This window comes from Halichoeres trimaculatus, unplaced genomic scaffold (assembly GCF_033239565.1).
Source record: "Halichoeres trimaculatus isolate MK-OKI-2021-1 unplaced genomic scaffold, fHalTri1.1 fHalTri1_scaffold_10, whole genome shotgun sequence".
Classification (NCBI taxonomy): domain Eukaryota; kingdom Metazoa; phylum Chordata; class Actinopteri; order Labriformes; family Labridae; genus Halichoeres; species Halichoeres trimaculatus.
The window spans coordinates 28,060,520-28,081,021 of NW_027437187.1; the positions used below are offsets into that span (position 1 = coordinate 28,060,520).

Consider the following 20,502-nt stretch of genomic DNA (forward strand, 5'->3'; position numbering starts at 1 on the left):
CTTTTCAATTTTTCCTCCCAACCTGCATCATCATCATCAGCAGCAGCAGCATCATCATCATCCGCACCAAGATTCATACTCACCACATACGCTTCCTGGGTGGAAGACAATGTTCTTTGTTGGAGGCGGTCACCCCCAGAGCCAGCTGCATTACAGTAATGTATTTCTGATAATTCACCATGGTACTGTCCACCGCTACTGAAAATCCAACCCAAAGAAAAGCACAGGTGACCATATATTTCTTTATTTCCTGGCATCCGCCTCCGCTGCGTCTTCCATGCTCAGCATCACAACGCCATTTCCAGCGCTGAAGGACTGACAGTGAAAACACTCCCCAAGGAGCTGCTGAGCGAAAGGTGCCGTACCGCTGCGACCCATGTCTGCAATGACACTCTGACCGTGTTTTAGCGCGCGCGACAACACCTCGGATCCATCCGATTTGCAGCCTTCTTTAATTTGTGTCTTTATTTTTTTTTCTAATACGGTCAGGATTTGGGCATGATCTTCTTCCTCCTGCCTCCTCCCTCCTATCCGGAGCTGGAAACACTCTCTTTAAAAACGCTGCAGAGTCCAGGCGTCCGTGTGTGTGAGGTAGGGGAGAGAGTGTGTGTACAGTGTAGTCAGAGGGGAGCGACAGTGCAGGAGGGGAGGAGGGAGAGGAGAGGAGGAGGAGGAGGAGGAGGAGGGAAGCGAGGGACTGATTCATTTGGAGGTGCTCGGATGTAGCATCTGTTTCAGAAGTCCACAGTTTGCCTGTAATCCTACTTGTTAACGGCTGCTTATTTGCAAAGTCGAAGTCTGATTACGCAACACTTCCTGGAAGCAGTACTGAACAGGGGCGTAAGTAACACCCACCCTTCTACGGGTGAGGGTCCTCTTCTTTTCCATACAATTGGATTTTTTTTGACAGATAATGTTTTAATGTTTCATTATTTTAATTCCCAATTCCCAAACTTATAGTTTTCAGACACCTGACCAGCACTGAAAGTCAAGGGGGGCAAAAAGAGAGAATAGTTAAATTTGATTCCCATTGAATCCTCCATGGAGCTCCAGGTTTGTATTTATAAGAATTTTTCAATACAATGTGTTAATATTATAAGACAACTACAAAAATCCAGAGGTATAAAGATAAACTTTAAGTTTAAGGCACTCCAGACCCTTTGGCAGCATCTGCTCTAAGCTAAGCTCTCGCCAGTAAAGTTATTATAGTTAAAGGAAAAATAATGAATTAACAAAAAAAAAGAGATGGAATCAACTTAATGCAAACTGAATTAAAAAAAAACACAAAGCTTTACAAAAATAAAAACTTGAAAAAAAAAACTGACTTAAACTGTACATTATCTCACCATTTTGGGAGAATATGAAATATTTTTGTTTTCTGCCTTTGCCACAAGTTGCACACAAGCAGGCACATGTCCACACTTAACCTGCTAGCAGAGTGTTACTGGCAGCAAAAGTCAGGAGGAAGACACAGAGCCCCATCCTGTATTACTTTGAATGTGACAGTGTCACTGGAAGGAAACAGTGCTTTGCAGTAGAAGATTGATCTCAGTCCATATCAAAAAAGCTCACACAGGGCTGCTAACCTAGCTTACCTTGTTCTTGATTAATACATTTTTGAAAATGAAGTGATGTTTTGAGTTTTTATAACACAATGCTTTTTCTGACATTTTAAAATCTCACCCCCTGACAACTAACCTCTTACATATTACTTACATTACAAAAAAAGACTAAAATTAATACCGAAACGAACAAAACTACATTAAAACAAAGTATTTTCAAAAATTGAAAACTAAGTTGTAAGCTAAAAGAGAAGTACAGAAAGCTTTGTGCATGTTCAATTCAAAATCACTGCAGTTTGAGAGATTTGCTCGAGACTAAAGAGCGACTCCATTCCACGAGAAATTAAGCCCTTGTGAAACTGCTAAAACTGCAGTTCTTTACGATGCCACTTGAGGCTGGCTACAGACACTTTGGAAACAACATACACACCAAGCTAAAAAGCTGATTTTTCGGCATTAATGAAAACAAACAGTCTGCTTCAAAAACTGTCTTGGGTCTGGAGAGCTCATTTATTTATCATTTTATTTATAAATTCTTGTTACTGAAGTAATTAAACTTACAAGATACAGTTTCAGTTGAAACAGTTTCTCCCTACCCGAAAGTTCACAACCAAGCCTAGAAACTAAATATTAACCTTCTCCTCAACTTCAGACCAGCGAACAAGACCTGGCTTTTTCCAGGAGCACATCAGTACAACACTTGACCAACCCCTCAGCCTCAATTATCTATCCATTCAAATCCCTGTTTCTTCATCCATATTCCCCTCATGATCGCCCCCTGCTGGCACTTCACATGCAAACGTACGTCTAATTTTAATTTGTATGTTTGGCAAACCATGACAGCGAAATCCTTTTCCATCCATCCTGGTGCTACACTGCTTTACTCTAAGTCCACCATAACTGAAATGTGTCCAGTTTTGCTCTGATTGATACAAAATTTGCAAATATGTGTTTTTTTCTTTTATATATTTTTATTTTTTAAAAGACATAATTCAAAACGAACAAAGCTGCCATAAATGCGAGTGGCATGTGTCCTTTTCTCATTTCATGATGTCATAACCAGAGCTGTAGTCATGGAAACTGCACACATCCCCCTTCACCAGAAACCCTCAGCCACACATTGCAGTGTCCAAAGATCTACGATACAAACATTAACACGACGACAGACACAACAAAAAGCTGTGTTTGTGTCTCTCAGGAGCTTAGGCTGCGTCTTGTGACATTTCAAAGACCAATAATGAGATTTTAAGTTCAAATGGCAAAGAGCCTGTCTGCTCCGTCATCTCCAGACAGTGTTGATGGAAAGTGAAAGTGCATAACAGCATTACCAGATTATTGTTCCTGTAAATCCTTTGTGATTACTCTTAACTGTAAAAGTCTGACGTAGTTAACTGGGTTGTAAATAAGCAGAGCAGCCAAATATCATGGATGTCTGCAGAACATGATTGACTGACTGGTAAAAGAAAGAAAGCTACTACACTCACAGAAAAATAATCTGCCAGTTTTATTAATGCGTGGCACAAAAAGGTTCCCTCATACACTTAGACTCTGAGAATTGTGGTAAGAAAGTGATGCTAAAAAGCAGAATTTTCCACAAGCAGGGTCATTTTTTAATCAAAATTTGTGCCATGCATTTTTTTTTATCATCTGTACTAAAGAAAGAGATTTTGCTTACACATGATTTTCTCATGTATTATACACGTATGTTAGATTAGGATGATCAGACAGTAGTTTGTCTGTAGGAATTTAAGTAAACTCTGTGTCTGCAAAGGCCTACGGACTCCCCTGTACCTTCAGTGGGGTACTCCACGCGTAGTGAAACAGTAGATTTCTTTATACTAACGACCTTGAACCACCTGCAACTGAGTCAGAAGTGAGGCCTACTCTTACAGCAGTGAGGTATGCTCTTATAGCAGTAAGACACACACTTGGAGATTTATTTCTCTTGGTTGGGGAAGTCCAGGACTGTCCTTTGTGTGCATCTCATATGTACTGGACATATGTAGGGGATGACCTTTAATTACAAAAAAACACAAAAGAATATCTTCACAAACAGCCAATTAAAAACTCTTAAAGAAAGGAGGGTTGTCTTTAAGGCCATTTATATGATTAAAAAAACTTCTAATTTGATCTCTAAAAAACCTGTTGCACCTACTATAAATCAGTTTTTATTCCTGCAAAAATAAATGCCCCAGCTCATGAACCCCCTTTGCTGACTCCTGATTTTTGATTTTTTGGTTCAACACTCGGTACATTTCTGAAGATTGGACTTAGACTCAAAGCAATTTCAAAGTTTAGCAGTCAGATAAGATGAGCCTCAGCCCTGAAGATCTGCTTCAATTTTATCCTCAAATTATTCCAGGGGCTACACGTTGGTACAATGGTTAGCGCTGCAGCCTCACAGCAAGAAGTTCACTGGTTCAAATCCCCACCTTGGCCAGTGGGCCTTTCTGTGAGGAGTTTGCATGTTCTCCCCGTGCATGAGCGGTTTCTCTCCGGGTTCTCCGGCTTCCTCCCACAGTCCAAAAACATGCCCTTCAGGTTAATTGGTCACTCTAAATTGTCGGTAGGTATGAGTGTGTGCGTGAATGGTTGTCTGTCTCTGTGTGTCAGCCCTGTGATTAACTGGCGACCAGTCCAGGGTGTACCCCGCCTCTCGCCCAATGACAGCTGGGATAGACTCCTGCCCGTGACCCTGAATAGGACAAGCGGTATAGAAAATGGATGGCAATTATTCCAGTGATTTATTATAAATCACATTAAAAGAGAAATTTTTAGACTTAAGTTTTCAAACTGCAGCTTAAAGCAATAAATTAGAGTTTGTGCAAAAGCACAGCAGATGTAATGTTTAATGCAAACCGTGGAGTTAAAATGTCGATCGTGCCAATGAAGATATCTAACTCTAGTTTTATTGAGTCTGTTTTTACCTTTGCTTTAAACTACTTGTTTGTGTCTCTTACTCTAAAAAAAATAGAATATATTAGAAAACACCCAAAGCTCCTTACTGGCTTCATGCGATGTTCAAATACATCCTGTAGCTTTAAAGTTGTTTGATTTCATGGCAATCAGTGCTGGAGACAGACAGCTGGAGGGGGTGAGTGGAGGACTTTTTTTTCTTCCTGTTTCTTTTCACTTTCCTATTTTAAAAATTTGTTTTGTATACTTAAACCTTTAAGTCTTTGTATAGACTTAACTTTAAATATAGGAACTATATTTGGTAACTTCTACACCCAATAAAAGATTTATGAAAAAAATGAGAAATATCTCAAAACAGTAAAGTCTTGTTATGTCCAGCAATAACTTTTTATGGTTGAAATTTTGATTCACAAAGTATTTCACTGAGTGCTTTATAAAAGGCTATGAGATGCAATAAAATTGCAGGCTTAAATTGTGAAGATCTTGCACACACACAGTCAGAGATGCAATCTAGCTGCCACTAGTCTAACATTAACCCTTAAACATCATCTGTCCAGGTGTAGAAGTAGCAAAATAAAGAACAAATTAATTCCTGGTACCATCAGCATCAAGAACAAAGTCACATGTGTATGGGATGTAGTGTTTTTGTTAACCTGTTTACATTACTAGCTATGAAACAACTTGCCTCTGAAAAGTCTTAAATTTTATCCTAACATTTGTTTTGTCATTTACAGAGAAAAAATTATTGACAAAAATCACAAGGTTTGATTTACGGTTTCCCTTCTTCCTTAACTCACACAACACTTGGAGAGAAACTTCAGCCTTCAAACATTGTAAAACTTTTCTGGGGGACGCTGAGTGGATTTGGCGCCCCCTGTGATCAAAATATTTCTTTTCTTTCCACCTTGAACATGTTAAAGTCAGACCAAAAAACATCACCTCTTGTCTTCTTCCAACAGCCAGATGTTTAAAGAAAGGCTCCTTCTGTGGGATGCTGTAAACCACACTGTCTGACCATTAACCTTTAGCTGCTCTGGCAAGGATTTAAAAGAAAGACACCTTGAAAAAGAATAAAAACCCTTGCTTCTGTCCATGTAGGTTCTCAGTTTGATTTTTGCTGTTAACGCCACACAAGTGTTGATTTCAGTCTCTGTCATAAGCAGCTGAAAACTACACACAGGGGCTTTAAAAGGCCATCTCCAAGGGGGTTCTTTCATAGGGGACACTCCTTTCAATTCTTTGTTTATCCTGCTTTGTCATACTGATCTGGGAACCAGTGATGATTTTCTGCTTTTTTTGCTCTTGTGAACTATTTTGCACATCCTCCAAAGATTTCTCTTGCATCTTGTTTCTTGAAGGTGTTAGAAAATGTTGATTTGTTTGGCCTAGAGCTATATAAAAATAGCTTTACTTACCCTGAGAAAGCTGGATATTGATCAGTTCATTTTATTAGACAATTACAGAAAGATGTTTCAACTCTCTGGTTGATATTAAAACTTTAATCAAACTATTTTGAAGCCTAACACTGAAAATGTGTTCCTCCGTCCTGCTGCTGATGATTCGGTGACTCTGTGTTTTTCACCTTCGCAGCACGCAGCAGCTCTGTGTCAGTGAACTGTGCCCACAGCCGCCGTCATCAGCAGCAAACAGAGGCTGGCGTGGGTTGTTTTTCAGTCAATAGACTGACACACTGGTGCCGTTTTAAGCTTCAGAGTAAGTCGATTAGTCTAGACTTTGAAGTCTTAAAGAAGAGAGACGACTTCTCACCTGAGAGGAGCAGCGCACTCCTCCCTCTCATCGGACCAGACGGACTTAAACACAGAGTATAAACAGCACAGGAGGTCTGAGGAGGCCACAGACTGAACACAAACCGAGGATTTTAGATTTGTCTTCCGTGAGGGATGTGATGCTACATTAACTGTGATAAAGGGATTATTTAATTAAAATCAGACTGAGATTAGGCACATGTTGTGTCCCACAGAAGATTTCCAGCGTACAGATAAACATGAGCAGCAGAGCTCTGACACCGCCAGCGTCAGGGGAGCAACTCCCTCAGTGGCTGATGTTGCTAAAAATGACTGAACCCATGACTCTGTGGTGTTGTGTGGATGAGCGTGTCTTCCACATCGTGCGTGTTATACAGTATTCTTTCCTTCAGCACTGACAGTGTAAAGCTCTCTTATGAGGAAAGTGTTCAGTAATCATTCAAAGCCACGTGTTTAAACACTCTGGAGTGTGCTGTCATGTTTAATAAAACATCTGATTAAATAAGAGTTTAAAATTTGATAAATGTCTCTCACATATTTTAATGAACATACAGGTTTATGTAACTGTGTATACTTGATAAGCAGCAACAATAGCTTCAAAGCCTGACATAACAGACAGAGAAGGGACATCAAGCCTTTTGAAAATGTGAAACAGCTCTTTTTGTGGTTGCCAGCGAGTTACTTCTGGGTGACTGGAAGCAGAGAAGCCTTCAGGGCATTAAGGGACCTAAATTCATCCAGTGCTCATATGTCCAAATTTTCTTTCATGCAGTACCTGCTGGTGTAAAAGGCTTCAAATCTTATCTAACCACTGAAATTATGAGAAGCGCATTTTAAAATACACACGGCCAATCTGAATACTGCAGAAGCAGGGGCGAATTTCTGCACAGGTCGTTTGGTTTGAAATACTACAAGTGTAAAAGTAAAAGTTAAAAAAATCATAGAAAAAGAAGTGAAAAGCTGAGCTTCAGATTACATCAATCAATACACTTGGTTTGAGTCCTACTTTAATGTTATACTCCCTTTCAGCAGACTGTCTGCTACAATTTGGTGTTAGCTGCAGGTTTGTAGGATAATTTGTTACCTGACAGTGTTAAAAATTATGATGACCCATAACATATTTTATATTCTGGATCTTAGTATCCAGAATATTACCAGGATCTGGATTGTACTTTTACATCTGTCAGAAATTATGGTGACCTAGTCTTGTTTTGTTTTGCAAAGCAATCCGACCATTTATCATGGAGTTATATACACATATGGTGAAAATGGCCCTGTCTCACAATGATTAAGAATCCTTTAAAATATATCCTGGATCCAGACGGTGATCCAGATCACCTCCAAAATTTAATCACTTCTTTCTTATCCCATTTTGAACATTTCCTGAAAATTTTCATCAATCTGTTCATTACTTTTTGAGTTATGTTGTTCACAAACAGACGGACAAACTACCCCAATAGCATAACCTCCTTGGCGGAGGCCGCCCTCTGAAGCTGAAAACTGGTGAAGCATATGACAAAAGAGAGCAGAAGTACTTCATTCATATGTAGTATGAAGTAGGTGGTTTTGTTTAGAGCTGATGTTTTTAGTCATGGTTGTATCTTAAACTTAAAACTCTGATCTAATCATCACTGCTTCAACTTTAGAGACCTAATAGGAAGAGAGATGAGCCATGGTTAGAAAGACCACTAAAGTGTCAATGAAGTGTCCTTGCTTTTGAAGGTCGGTAAATGTGACTTCAGTAAGACGTGGTAAGTTTAGAATAAACCTGCATCCTCCTTAAATACAAACACACCTAGGCAAGATCTCATAGATATGCTTTTATAGACCCCATCTCCTCATTTTTTTATCCTTTAAGACATTTGTGTGAAATTGTGCCATATTTTACACATGTATTCAGAAATCAGTGACCTTTGACCTTTTAGTTTTGAAATCAGTTCATCTGTCAGTCCGAGGGCTTGGGTGCAAAATTTGAAGACATTTCTTCAAGGTGCCCCGATCGCATTTATATACTAAGTTTATTAATGTGGGACAAACAGCAGAACAGAGAGACTGTGCACTACAGTTTAGCATTTCAGCTTTATGAAAAAAAAACTTTACTCTCTGTACTCAATTAAAGAAAAACACCTCCATACATTTGTTTTGAGGGGGTGTATGGAGGAAAATGCTTTTTACTTTTGTTGAAACAAATGTGAGGTTTAAGTGGTAGATGTCAATACTGGAAAAATTAACCTCACAAAAAGGAACAAAATCCATATTTTATTCATAATTTCTTGCAATCAATAGACAAATATGAGTCAACTCTATAGCATTGCAACAGCGGAGGAGAGTTCTGGAGTGTTGGGTTCAAATATATTTTCTTTCACCTGAAACTAATGCAAACCACTAACCCAGCTAAAATAAACATAACACCTCTTTAATGTTGCAGACCCTTGGGTTTAAATTGCTCATACACACTTTTACACAGAGTCTTGGCTGCACGCTCTCTGAAGTTTTGTTACTTCCTGTTTGTTTCCTCCTGAATCCAGTCAACGTTCACCTCATCCACCCCTAATGGAATGATCAGAGCAGAGCCGCGCTCCTACAAACCTACGAGCAATGCACCCTGTCACCTCCTATCCACCAGACCGCCATTCAGAGCGCTCTCATGATTAATCAGACACCACGCATCGTCATTATCAGGCGTGTCCGACACAGCAGCTATTAGAGGGAGGGGAAACACACACAGAATACAGGAGCGTGTATGGGAACCAGTAGCAGTGTGTCAGTGGGGAAGCATTGAGACAGCAGTGGGTCAGTGGTTGTGCTGCAGTCTGAAGCCCACTGCATACCCATGCACACTCCACTGCAGCACTTTGATTGCACGTTGGCATCCCCCACTCTGCATCTCCACGCTGATGCCTCAGAGCAGCCTGCCCCATCATTACCCTTCTCACATGAGGACCCACTGCTGACATCTTCTATTGCACACTGCACACGAGAGACCCACACGCACGGCAATAACACACTAAAGCACTTTTTTTTAACTCCCTGCCAGTAAATAGGACAGACAGGGCTGCCCTTCTTTCCTGTGTCCTTACACTTTCACACTCTCTTGTCCACTTTATTCTGTATACAAAAAAAAAAAATCAAAGCTGGTTTGTAGGACTCGGAAGCTGCTCCCTGAGGAGGCAAACCTGGACGAAAGCCCTGAGAACCACTACTGCTGTAACACTGTGATTTATTACTTTTGCACCAACAAGGAGGAGAAGTTCACAGAGAAAGTCCTCTTCACATGAATGCACTGCACCAAGAAGAACAAGAGTAATGAAACATACACACACACACACATGCGGAGTCACACCTCAGCGCTGTCGCAGTGCTTTCTCTCTATGTGCTGCGAGGTGAGTCATCAGCACGGAGAAGCATAACCTCGCAGCTCCAGCTAATCTCTCCTCTCCTCCTCCTCCTCCTCCTCCTCCTCCTTCTCAACCTGCCAGCATCTCATTTTCTCCACTTATGGATGAAGGCTCTGTGACTTACATCAGTGCTGCAGCCACACATGTGCATGTAAGGCCACAGATCCAAACATATGGCATCTTCACACACACGCATCCTCTGAAAGAGGGAGGGAAATGTCCCACAGTTTAGAAAAACCAGATATTGAATCAATAATCCTGCATAAACATTCACGTAAAACACACAAATCAGCTCTTTAATGTGAGGATTCAAATTCAATTGACTCCTTAAGAGGTTTTACACACTGTTAAAAAAATACAACATTCCCATGAAAACAATATGGCAGCCAGCGGCCCTCAGACTGGATTCACTTTCACATCAGTCGTGCGCGGCTCGCTCGGTGATACATGGCTTCTTTGTGCCCTTTAAGACAAGAAGCCCTGGGATGTGATTAAACGCAGCATGTTCGCTCTCAGTCAGCAGGATGCCTACCAGAGGCGGACACGAAAAAAGCCAAACTAATAAACACAGTGTCTCCTCGAAACTGCACGGCTGACAATCAATCTGCTCTTCTGCTGCGGATCTGGGAAAGTGCACGGACCACAAAGGTTAACAAAACGCACACACACACATGCACACAAACACACAGGGGACATCATGTGGTGCGAGCAGCGAAGGTATTCTCAGGGTGTTTCCACATTTTTAACAAGCAGACGTGCTTCACTCTGTCACACGGGGACACATGCTGGCACTCGGATTCTGAAGCCAAAGATTCGAGACTTGGGGCGGTTTCTGTCCTACTTCTCCTGAGAGTGAATAAACAAAAGATTACGCCATTTTTTATCTGGAAAAACATGCAGGCAACTTTGCCAGGCACTTGCTCACTTTCCCTGAAAGAAAACAGGTGACAAAAGGCAGAATCTAAGCAATAAAAGAAAGAAAATGACAAAAAAGAGAGATTAAAACACAAAGTCTAAATTTCAGGATGACTTACATTTCCTCGCTATCCTGCTCCATCTCCTCTAGAAATCCAGTGTCCATTCTGCCTGTGTGTCCTGCTATGTCGTGTGGTGTGTGTTGGTCGGTTATTATGTGTGTGTCAGTGCCCACGGCCACACCACGGGGGTAGCTGTCTCTGTGCTGACTTAGCCGTCACACACTAAAGAGGCCTTCTTAACGGTCTGGGGAGCATGTCAGCTTGTTTGTCTCGTCACTTCAAGTAAACCAACACACACATTAATGCTCACACATACCAACACACACACACACACTGTCTTAACACTGTGTTAGCTGAAGCAAGGAAACTCTCTGAGGAGTTCACATACACACACAAACATGTCCAGAGAGTCACTGTCAGTCAGTCAGTCAGTCGTGATGCATTCAAAGGCCTGACGTGCGCTGACAAGAGCTTCCACTGCGCCGCTCATTCTCTTCTGAAAGAACAGCTCAGCAGATGTCATTTAATCCTCTTCTTTTTTGGAGTCTCATTTATGTATGCAGTTAAATATAACTATTTAAACACTAATAAATTACAGAGCTGTTATAGCCTTTACTTGCAGGCATTTTTTGCCAAGTTAGTCAAATGCCAGATGGTGGGAAATTAAAGGAAAAGTGTCCTCTAAAGGGAGAAGAGTTTTTTTCTTTGTGTCCCCAGCTTTCCTGCTTTGATTCAGATTCATCTCTGGTCTTTAGTGAAAGATATTTGTTATCAGTTTACTCCCATGCTGCATCTGTGTGTCATATCTCATCATGTATCACACAGCTGAGTAAAATACTTGATTGTGATTGGTCAAAACTTCACAGCAGCAGTTATACTCAGAGAGGAATGGGATGCTAGGAAGAACCTGATCACACACACCATGTTAAATAAATCTTTGGAGAATAAAAAATAACAATAATGGTACATTTTTAACTCAGTGGGGAACTGAAATGTTAAGTTAATGCCAGTTCATCTCATAAGGCTGATGGGACTCCACAAGTTACTTTTCTTTTTTTTAAGCTCTCTTAACAAATATTTGGTGTTAGTTTCTTATAGCTTTATTTCACAGCTGGGTGATTAGTGGAATGATGTATGATATACCCTGGTGAGATTCTGATTTGCATACCGCCTGTTCACCAAGTTTTTGTCCTTGTATACACTCACAGGCCACTTAACTTGTTACACTATGATAATACTGCGTTGGACCCCCTTTTTCCTTCAGAGCCGTCATAATTTTTCATGGCATTAATTCATCAAGGTGCTGGAAACATTTCTCACAGATTTTGCTCAATATTGACTAGGGATGGGTACCCTGTTTAAGTACTTTTACAGGTATTGACTGAATTCTTTCAAAAGTAGCAAGTACCGAATCATGAAAAATCAAGAAGTACCATGTTTAGGTACCTAAGTGTGTCCTTGTGACTGTGAGGGAGTGGAAGAGTAGGCAATTTTTCATGCTGGACATGAACAAAGCATTATAAGGTTATATATTGAAGAATAAATGTGTAAAATTGACCAAAAAAACATTTTATTGTAGAACAAATAGATATTTTTTACCATATAAATACAGAAAAGTACAGAAAACTGATACCGTTGAGTACCAATGCTGATTGCTAGGTACCAGGCATCGTACTGTATTGTTTCAAATGTGACAGGTACCCATCCCTAATATTGACATGATAGCATCACATAGCTGCTGCAGATTTGACAGCTAAACTACTGTAATGGGAATCTCTTGTTCCACCATGTCCTAAAAGTCCTCAATTGGATTGAGATCTGGTGACTGTGGTCTTAAAGGGATGGACATTACCAGCAACAATACCCAGGTAGGCTGTGGACTTTAAACCAGTACCCTGGGGCCCAAAGTGAGCCAAGAAGATCTCCCCCACACCATCACACCAGCAGCCTTAAGTGTTGATACAAGGCAGGATGGATCCATGCTTTCATGTGTTTAGTCCATATTTAGAGCCTTCCATCCAAATGTGGCCGCAGAAATCCAGACTCATCAGGCTCATCAGACCAGGTAATGATTTTCAGTCTTCTATTGTCTAGTTTTTGTGAGCTCTGTGTAAAGTGTAGCTTCAGTTTCCTGTTCACAGTTGGATGAATTATGTGTAATGTGTTCAGTAGGGATGGGTACTGAATTAGGTACTTTTATAGGTATTGACTGAATTCAGTCAAAGTACCGGGTACCACTTCACATAAAATCAAAAGGTACCATGTCTAGGTACCTAAATGCATCCTTGTGACTGCGAGGGACTGGGGGAGTAGGTGATTTTCCATGCTGGACATGAACACAGCATTGCAAGGTTATATACTGAATAATAAATATATTTAAATTGAAAAACTTTGAGATTTTATTTTTAAAATAAAATGTATATTTTTTACCACAAAAACACAAAGAAGTATCAAGAGTTGGTACTGTTGAGTACAGGTACCGATTGCCAAGTACCGGGCATAGGTACCTTATCGTTTCAAATGTAAAAGTTACCCATCCCTAGTGTTCAGAGATGGTCTTCTATCTTCATATCTTGGATGTAACCAAGCGCCAACCACCAGTCTTAACATATGAGGCAATGAGGGAGCGCTAAAATCTGCAGTTTGTCAAGTGTCCGCATAAGGACCGGAAACCACAAACACACCAAGCCAAAGAAAAAACATTTTCTCAGCAGAAATAAACATGTTTAAAGCCTGGTACAAAAAAGGCCACCCATCTGAATAGTTTATTTTTCTAACAGCACACACTATAAGTAGATAATTTTTTTTTTATAACTCAGCAGTTTAAATGATATTAAGAACGCAAGTTTACCCAATCAGAGGCACAGCTCAGCTGATAGACAGGCTAAAAAATATATATCCGTTAGTGTGGCAACTCAAATACTGCCTCATTTCCAATATGGCCCACGATGTGCTTCAAAACTCAGTTTCAGAAACAGACAGGTGACGTCAAAAAGACTATGCAAACGTAATGTACTTTCTATGGATATTTGAGTTTCTGTTGTCTCTCTATCATCTCCAACTAGTCTGTCCATTCTCCTCTGACCTTTGGCAGTAACGAGGCTTCTCCCAGAGAGCTGCTGCTCACGGGATATTTTCTCTTTTTCAGCCATTCTCTGTAAACCCCAGAGATGGTTGTGTGTGAAAATCCCAGCAGATCAGCAGTTTGAGAAATACTCAGACCAACAACCATGTCACAACCAAAGTCTTTTAAATCACCTTTCTTCTCTGTCCTAATGGTTGGTTTGGGCTACAGCACCTCAATCTCACCAGGTCGTCATGCCGACATGCTTTCATTTGCTGCCATGTGATTGGCTCATTATATATTTGCATTAACAAGCAGTAACTGTAATAGAACAAAAAGAATCTGATATTTTCTTTTATCAGTCCTGTTTTTTCAAAATGTTTAAGAAGTATTTCCCCATCTTTAGTTTAGTAAACATAGCAGCGCTTTGGTGAATCTCTATCTTTTACATTTTTATCCTACTGCATGATACCAACAGATACTCTCATGCATGTACTGTCAGCAAAATGGGCAAAAACCAACATCCAATGGCTACAAAATGAAAGCATGGGACAAAAAGATGCCAGTGTGATACCAACAGCAGCACAAACAGCACACATGACAATGTAAATTTCATGAAGGGTCAAGCAAACACAACAGCATCTGACAACAAGATGTGGAGCCATAAGCAAACGAGTAACATAGCAACCAACCTAACTGCACCACATAGATGTGTACAGTTAGTCCAAAATCTCTCATACTGCAAGGAGGTAAGCACATATGAGGAGATAATTTTCCCAGGCCCATCAGGGTTCCTGGATGTGAGTAATTTGTACCATCTTTTAACCTCTGAAGATGTGATCATAAGGATCAGAAACATGTGTAAAGATCCTCTAAAAGCACTCGAGCAGCTTAGGGATGTAAATGAAAGTACATTCAAGCTGCTGGCAAATCATAGCTCTCTGGTGTCTCTTCTTTTGAGATGCCAGGACAGCTCAGACTTAACCTCATCACAGAGATTTAGTTTATCTAATGTGTTTTGGAAACAACTTAATAGAGGGGTAAGTAATCCAGCAGAAATTAAAGCACCCTTGATGTTACGTAACGTGTTTGATATGTGGAAGGGCTCTCACCTGGTGTCAAACACGGGGTCTGTGTACATGGGAGGGGGGCACAGAGGTGGGTCTCGTGGACTGTTTGGAGGCACAGGGGGTCCACCTTTCCGACTGTGTCGTGGGTTTTCATCTGAAAGAAGAAAGTCGTATACATCAGGGGTTTTTTTTCTTTTACAGCTGTTAGTTTACACTTCTGTCTGTGTGAGAAAGTTGCAGGATTCAGAGGCCTAAATTGGAGGATTTTAGCCTCAGATAACACTGACTCAACTCAGTACAGGAGTTATTTTCTTGAGAGAGCTCAATTTTATGTAAATGTAAGTAAAGTGTATTGATTTGGAGTAGTGCAGCACAGAGGAGGCCCTGCAGACTGCAGCCACGTTGGGGCCATATGTTGTCAGAGGCTAGTTAGGAACGCTGGCGGTTTAGTAATCCCCTCAGCCAACCAGATTTAAGGAGCTATTTTTGCTAGCTCTTAGTCTGTGTGGCTGGCTTACTGCAAATAGTTTTCTCCCCTTAATATTATTATTTTATCATTTTTTTTTACACAGAAACTCAGACAATAAAAGTGAAAATACAGGAAAAACACTTGAACCACATCTATAAGTAGATAATTTGTGTATCTACTCTCTTTGAAACTTTTTTTCTGAGATCTGTAGGATCAAACATTCCTGTAAGACTTAAAATATGTGTAGCTTTGAATGAAATAGTGTCTGATTGTTTTTACCTCCATCGAGCAGGAAACACGTGAGCAGGTGAGGACACACTTCCTCCAAAACAGAGCAGAACGAGCCAAACGCTGAAGGGCCTTTCGTTGACAGATGGTCCAGGAATATCTCCGTCCGTTTCTTCCTGGACTCATGACCCAGAATCTCCTTGTACTCCCCCAGAGAGAAAACCTTATCATACACCAGGTAGGGCAGCACCGTGTTGACGTCCAGCTCACTCAGGATCTTCTGTCGGTGCTGCTTCAGGATCTTTGCCGCCCATCTCTTCTTCTTCCTGGTGCACGGCCTCTTACCTGCGACCCTCTGCTGCCTCTTCTGCCTCTTCACAAACCACTTCTTGGTGCCGCTGCCGAACATCTTCACATTGAGGAGACCCACCAGAAGCTCTTCCAAGGCCTTGTCAACGCAGGTCCCAAGGGAGGTGAGGTGCATATTTTATGTCCGGGCAGTGACCATGCCACATATTTCCTCAGGCTGCCGCTTTGTTGTTGTCGTCTGGGTCGTTTAACCGGGGCAGGAAGAGACAATCTGGACAGTGGCTGATTTCTAGCTAGGTACTTACTGACACTAAGAAGATTAGGAGCCTCTTAAGTAGACCATGCACACAGCTCACCACTGTGCAGACATCCTTAACAAATTTACCCTATTGTACCTTTGTTGCTAGGGGGAAACATTTAAGCATCTCAAACTTTAATTAACATTTGCATAATTTATGAGGAAATATTTGGGATTAGTAAAAAAAAAATATTATGGTATTAAAGATTCGATCCTTAAGAGTCCAAAACTAGGTCAGACTCTTGATCAGGGGGTCAACTTTTTTTTTTTTTTTTTTCAGCTTTTTATTCTGTGTCATTATTATGATTTAGTATCTCATTGTTAATACTCTGGTTCTAATAATTATGACAGTATCTCAAAAGCATGCCTTTGTATCATTTCATTATTAAATACTGTGGAATAATTATGACTTAGTATCTTATTATTTTGATTTTAAAATCTATAATTTATTATTTATTAATACATTTAACTTTCGGTTTTTTTCCTGCCAGAAATTTCCTGATTTCAATGGGTCGTGTACCTGATTAAATAATAAAATAAATAAGTAAATAAATAAGCATGGCTTTTTATTATATATTTTTTAAATAATATGTAATGATTGTGACTTAGAATCTTATTATTTTGACTTTTAAAATCTATTATTTGTTATTTATTTATTTATACAATTCACTTTCAGTTTTTTTCCTGCCAGAAACTTACTGATTTCAATGGGTCATGTACCTGATTAAATAACAAAATAAATAAAAATAAATAAATAAGACTGGCTTTGTAGCATGTTATTTTTGAATAATATGTAATGATTATGACTTAGCATCTAATTATTTGGGCTTTTAAAATCTATTATTTATTAATACATTTAACTTTCAGTTTTTTTCCTGCCAGAAATTTCCTGATTTCAATGGGTCATGTTCCTGATTAAATAATAAAAGAAAGAAAGAAAGAAAATTTGTATATGTATGCACTATTTTATAACACTCTTTTCCAAGTTGATATTGTTAAACTCTTGCTTTTTTTGGAGGACAATTATTCTTCATTTCTAGTTTAGAAATATGGGAAAACAAATTATGATTTTTCTATGGCAGGATCATAATCTGGATTTCATCTCCTCCCTTTTTAGTTTTGTTCTTAGGATAAGATAATCCTTTATTTATCCCACAACAGGAAAATTTATAGTATTACAGCAGCAAAGCAGAGAGTGCAAACATTACAATGATAGTATAAAATAAAATAAATGTAACCTAAGAAAAATGTGTCCAGAAAAATATACAAGAAGGAAATGTGACTAAAAACTTAACATAGATTCAAGAAATAAATTACTATATAAATAAATCAAAAATATGTACAGAATTATAAGGAGGTGAAGGGGTACTGCATCTGTTAAGGGATGAGATGAACTGACAATTTCTCAGGTGAGCAAAAATAGTTATAGTAATATGCTTTTGTTTTTGTTCTCAAGGCAAAATTTTAGTATCATATTTCTTATCCTGCATTTTGAACCATCTCCTGCACAAATGTTTTCATTTTATGTCAACTTTAAGAGGTGTTGTGTTTTTTACTCTATTTTAGTCATACAGAGCTTGCAAAGCATTAGCTGTAGCCAAAGCCCAGTCCATGTACTGGAAAGAAAATGAAAATAATGGTGGAAGCTGAAGACCATTTAAAAAAAAAAAAGATCTCAGCTATGATTGACTCCCAGGTCAGACTTTGGACATTCCTGCTCTAGATGTTTAAGGAGATACAAAAAAAAAAAAAAAAAAAAAAAAAAAAAACAGGGAGTTTGAGAAAAGAAAAGCTTGTAAGGTACAAATCTACCACAGACTTTTCAGAATTTCACCTCACTTCCACCTGGAGAACCTGAGCGCTCCACTGATCCTCCCTCCTGCAGCTCACCTTGCAGGTTATTGCTTTGAATGTGACACCTGATTAAAGCAAGATTAAAACATTTTGTCATGGGCAGTGACCCAGTGCATTGAGATGTCAGGCTGGCTTTGATGAGAAGCATTAACATATAGAATGAAACAAGGACGTTTAAAGGAGAGCTTAATGCACCACGCTGAAAATCTATTAAAAAGCAGTAATGCAGCACAATCCAGCGTGACCTTGGATAACATTTCATCCAGCTGTGTTAATAATGAAGGTTTATTCTTCACCAGAAGAGGGTGCTGTTTGATCAACGGGATCCAGACTGTAAATCACAGAGGGTCGTCATGTAATCCTATCAGCAGACCAGTAAAACCAGTCAGCCTCACCCATAGTGACAGATCAGGGTCGTCTAATTGGGTTTATGAAACCACTTAAAAGTAGAGCACTGTGAGCAACCAAGAGAAGAAAACAAATCACGCAACAGAATAAGCTGCTGTAATCCTCCAAAAGACAAATTCACCAGACAGAAAATCTGACAGTTTAAACAATGATGCAGGTCGTCCGTGAGAAACAACTGAACAAAGACGTGATGAGAAGTGAGCTTAAATAATCATCTGAGGAGGCAAAAAGCAAAAGAAGCCAGCAGCAGAAATTTTAAACATCTTCTGCTCAAAAATCCCACATGTCCTTATGTAACACACATAACTCTGCCTCCCTCTTAGATGAGGAGGCAGAGTTCAAAGATCGAAGAGGAGACTTTTCTATCTGCCTGGTAGAGGTCTCTGAGGTAGTAAAAAAGCTCCTCAGTGGCAAAGCAGCAGGTGTAGATGAGATGTGGGAGGAAAAGCTAAAAGCTCTGGATGTTGTTGGGCTGACACGCATCCTTAATGTCATGTCAAGGTCTCAGATGGTGTCTTTGGAGTGGCAGACCAAGAGGGACAATACACATGAGACAGTGGGCCAGCTTTCCCTCTGGATGAGCCTCTGGAGGGGGTGAAGGAGTTTGCTCTCCCATGTCTTGACACTTGTAGGAAGCTTTAGGCCATGGCCCTGGGTCTTGTGGGAGTCCTGACATAATGTGGCTTGCAAAAGACCATCAAGTCCCAGTATAACATATTTTATTTCAAACAAAAATGCAAAACCTTTTTTTATATTCAGTTTCCAACTGGTTCCAACCTCAAAACAAAGTTTCACATTGCTTTCATGAAATTTACTCAGTTCAACACCTGCTAACTGACTGAAGACGTCATCAGGATGTTTGATAAGTAAATAAATGTGTCACTACATCACTTCATGGCTGTAAAGCAAAGGATTGCCACTTTAATCTTCGAGGTGGAGGAGCTTTCTTGAAAATAAATATTGTATAAATTATAAATTTGTCACCCTAAACCGAGAAAAGTTGTGAAGTAGAAAATGTAAAAGCTGGTTCTGTAGTAGATACATTTTTTGTTTTATTTTAAGCACCCAACACTCCACAAAACTCTTTCAGTAACTTTCTGCTCGGGTAGAAAGAAATCAAAAGTTGTCTTTGGGGGTATTAGTTTTTGCACAGACGACATGTTTCTCTATGTCTGTAACCCAGTAAGCTCCACCCTACATATTCTAGCCTCTCTTGGCTTTTTTGGAATAAAAGAATATAATCTTTGATTGCATGAAGTTGCCAACCTAAATAAGCATCTCTACAATGTTTAGGTTAAAGTTGGTTTTCTTTTACAGTCCATCAACTTTAACACCTCCCCAGGTGGGTACCGATTCAGGTTAAATCACAAGGTACCATATTTAGGTACCTAGATACATCCTTGTGACTGTGAGGGAGTGGAAGAGTAGGATATTTTCCATGCCTGACACGAACACAGCATCACAAGGTTATATATTGAAGAATAAATATGTTCAATTGAAAAGAATTTACATTTTATTATTGAACAAATTGATATTTTTTGCCACATAAACTCACAAAAGTACCGAAAATTAGTACCGTTGTGTACCGATATCAATGCCAGGTAAATGTGAAAGGTACCCATCCCAATTATTATTCAAGCAAAGTTGGGTGTGGTCAGTATTTAGATGGTTTCCCTTAGGAATTTAAGGTAATCAACTATAATTTCAAATTTGAAAACTTAAGTGAGTATAAACCAGATTTTCTACAGAAAAAGACTCATTGAGTGTTTTATAGTCTTAAAAATCAAGTCAAAATGAACTTTTTTCCCATTGAGCCACCTTAGTCATTCAATAAACGTTTTCAGGGACTGTGCAGTTACACAATATATGTCTGTTATCAGCACACATTGAATGAGATGATACAGGTTATCTTTACAGGTCAAATCAAACATGTCTATTAAAATACAATCATCAGCACCATCACTAAAAACAAGCGTCTCTCCTCACCTGTTTGTCAGCTTTCAAGAGGAAACGCTGTCTGGCTCATCACTCAACCAACAAATCCAATTAAGGAGTTTGAGGTAATTCAAGTGTAATGTTTGTCCAAAAGCTAAAAGTAACAGAAGAAGCCAACAGCAGAATTTTTAACATCTTCTGCACAAAACCCCACAGGTCCTTATGTAACACAAAGGCCAAGAGCACAG

General features: G+C 39.6%; 1 protein-coding gene across 10 annotated transcripts in view; it reads right to left on the reverse strand.

Annotated features, from left to right (window-relative positions):
- The window catches only part of tjp1b (tight junction protein 1b), an 81,995-nt gene extending 66,046 nt beyond the window's left edge, over positions 1–15,949 (reverse strand). For 7 of the 10 annotated variants that reach the window (XM_074676744.1, XM_074676751.1, XM_074676740.1 and 4 more), the window contains exons 1-2: positions 15,502–15,949; positions 14,796–14,907 (exon numbers count right to left, since the gene is read on the reverse strand). In XM_074676744.1, coding sequence (XP_074532845.1) covers positions 14,796–14,907; positions 15,502–15,934 — 545 coding nt within the window. In that variant the 5' untranslated portion in view covers positions 15,935–15,949. Of the gene's footprint in view, positions 1–83; positions 606–14,795; positions 14,908–15,501 lie in introns of those variants that run through there. The other 3 variants (XM_074676750.1, XM_074676745.1, XM_074676746.1) reach the window with 2 other exon arrangements.
- Between the last annotated feature and the right edge of the window lie 4,553 nt (positions 15,950–20,502).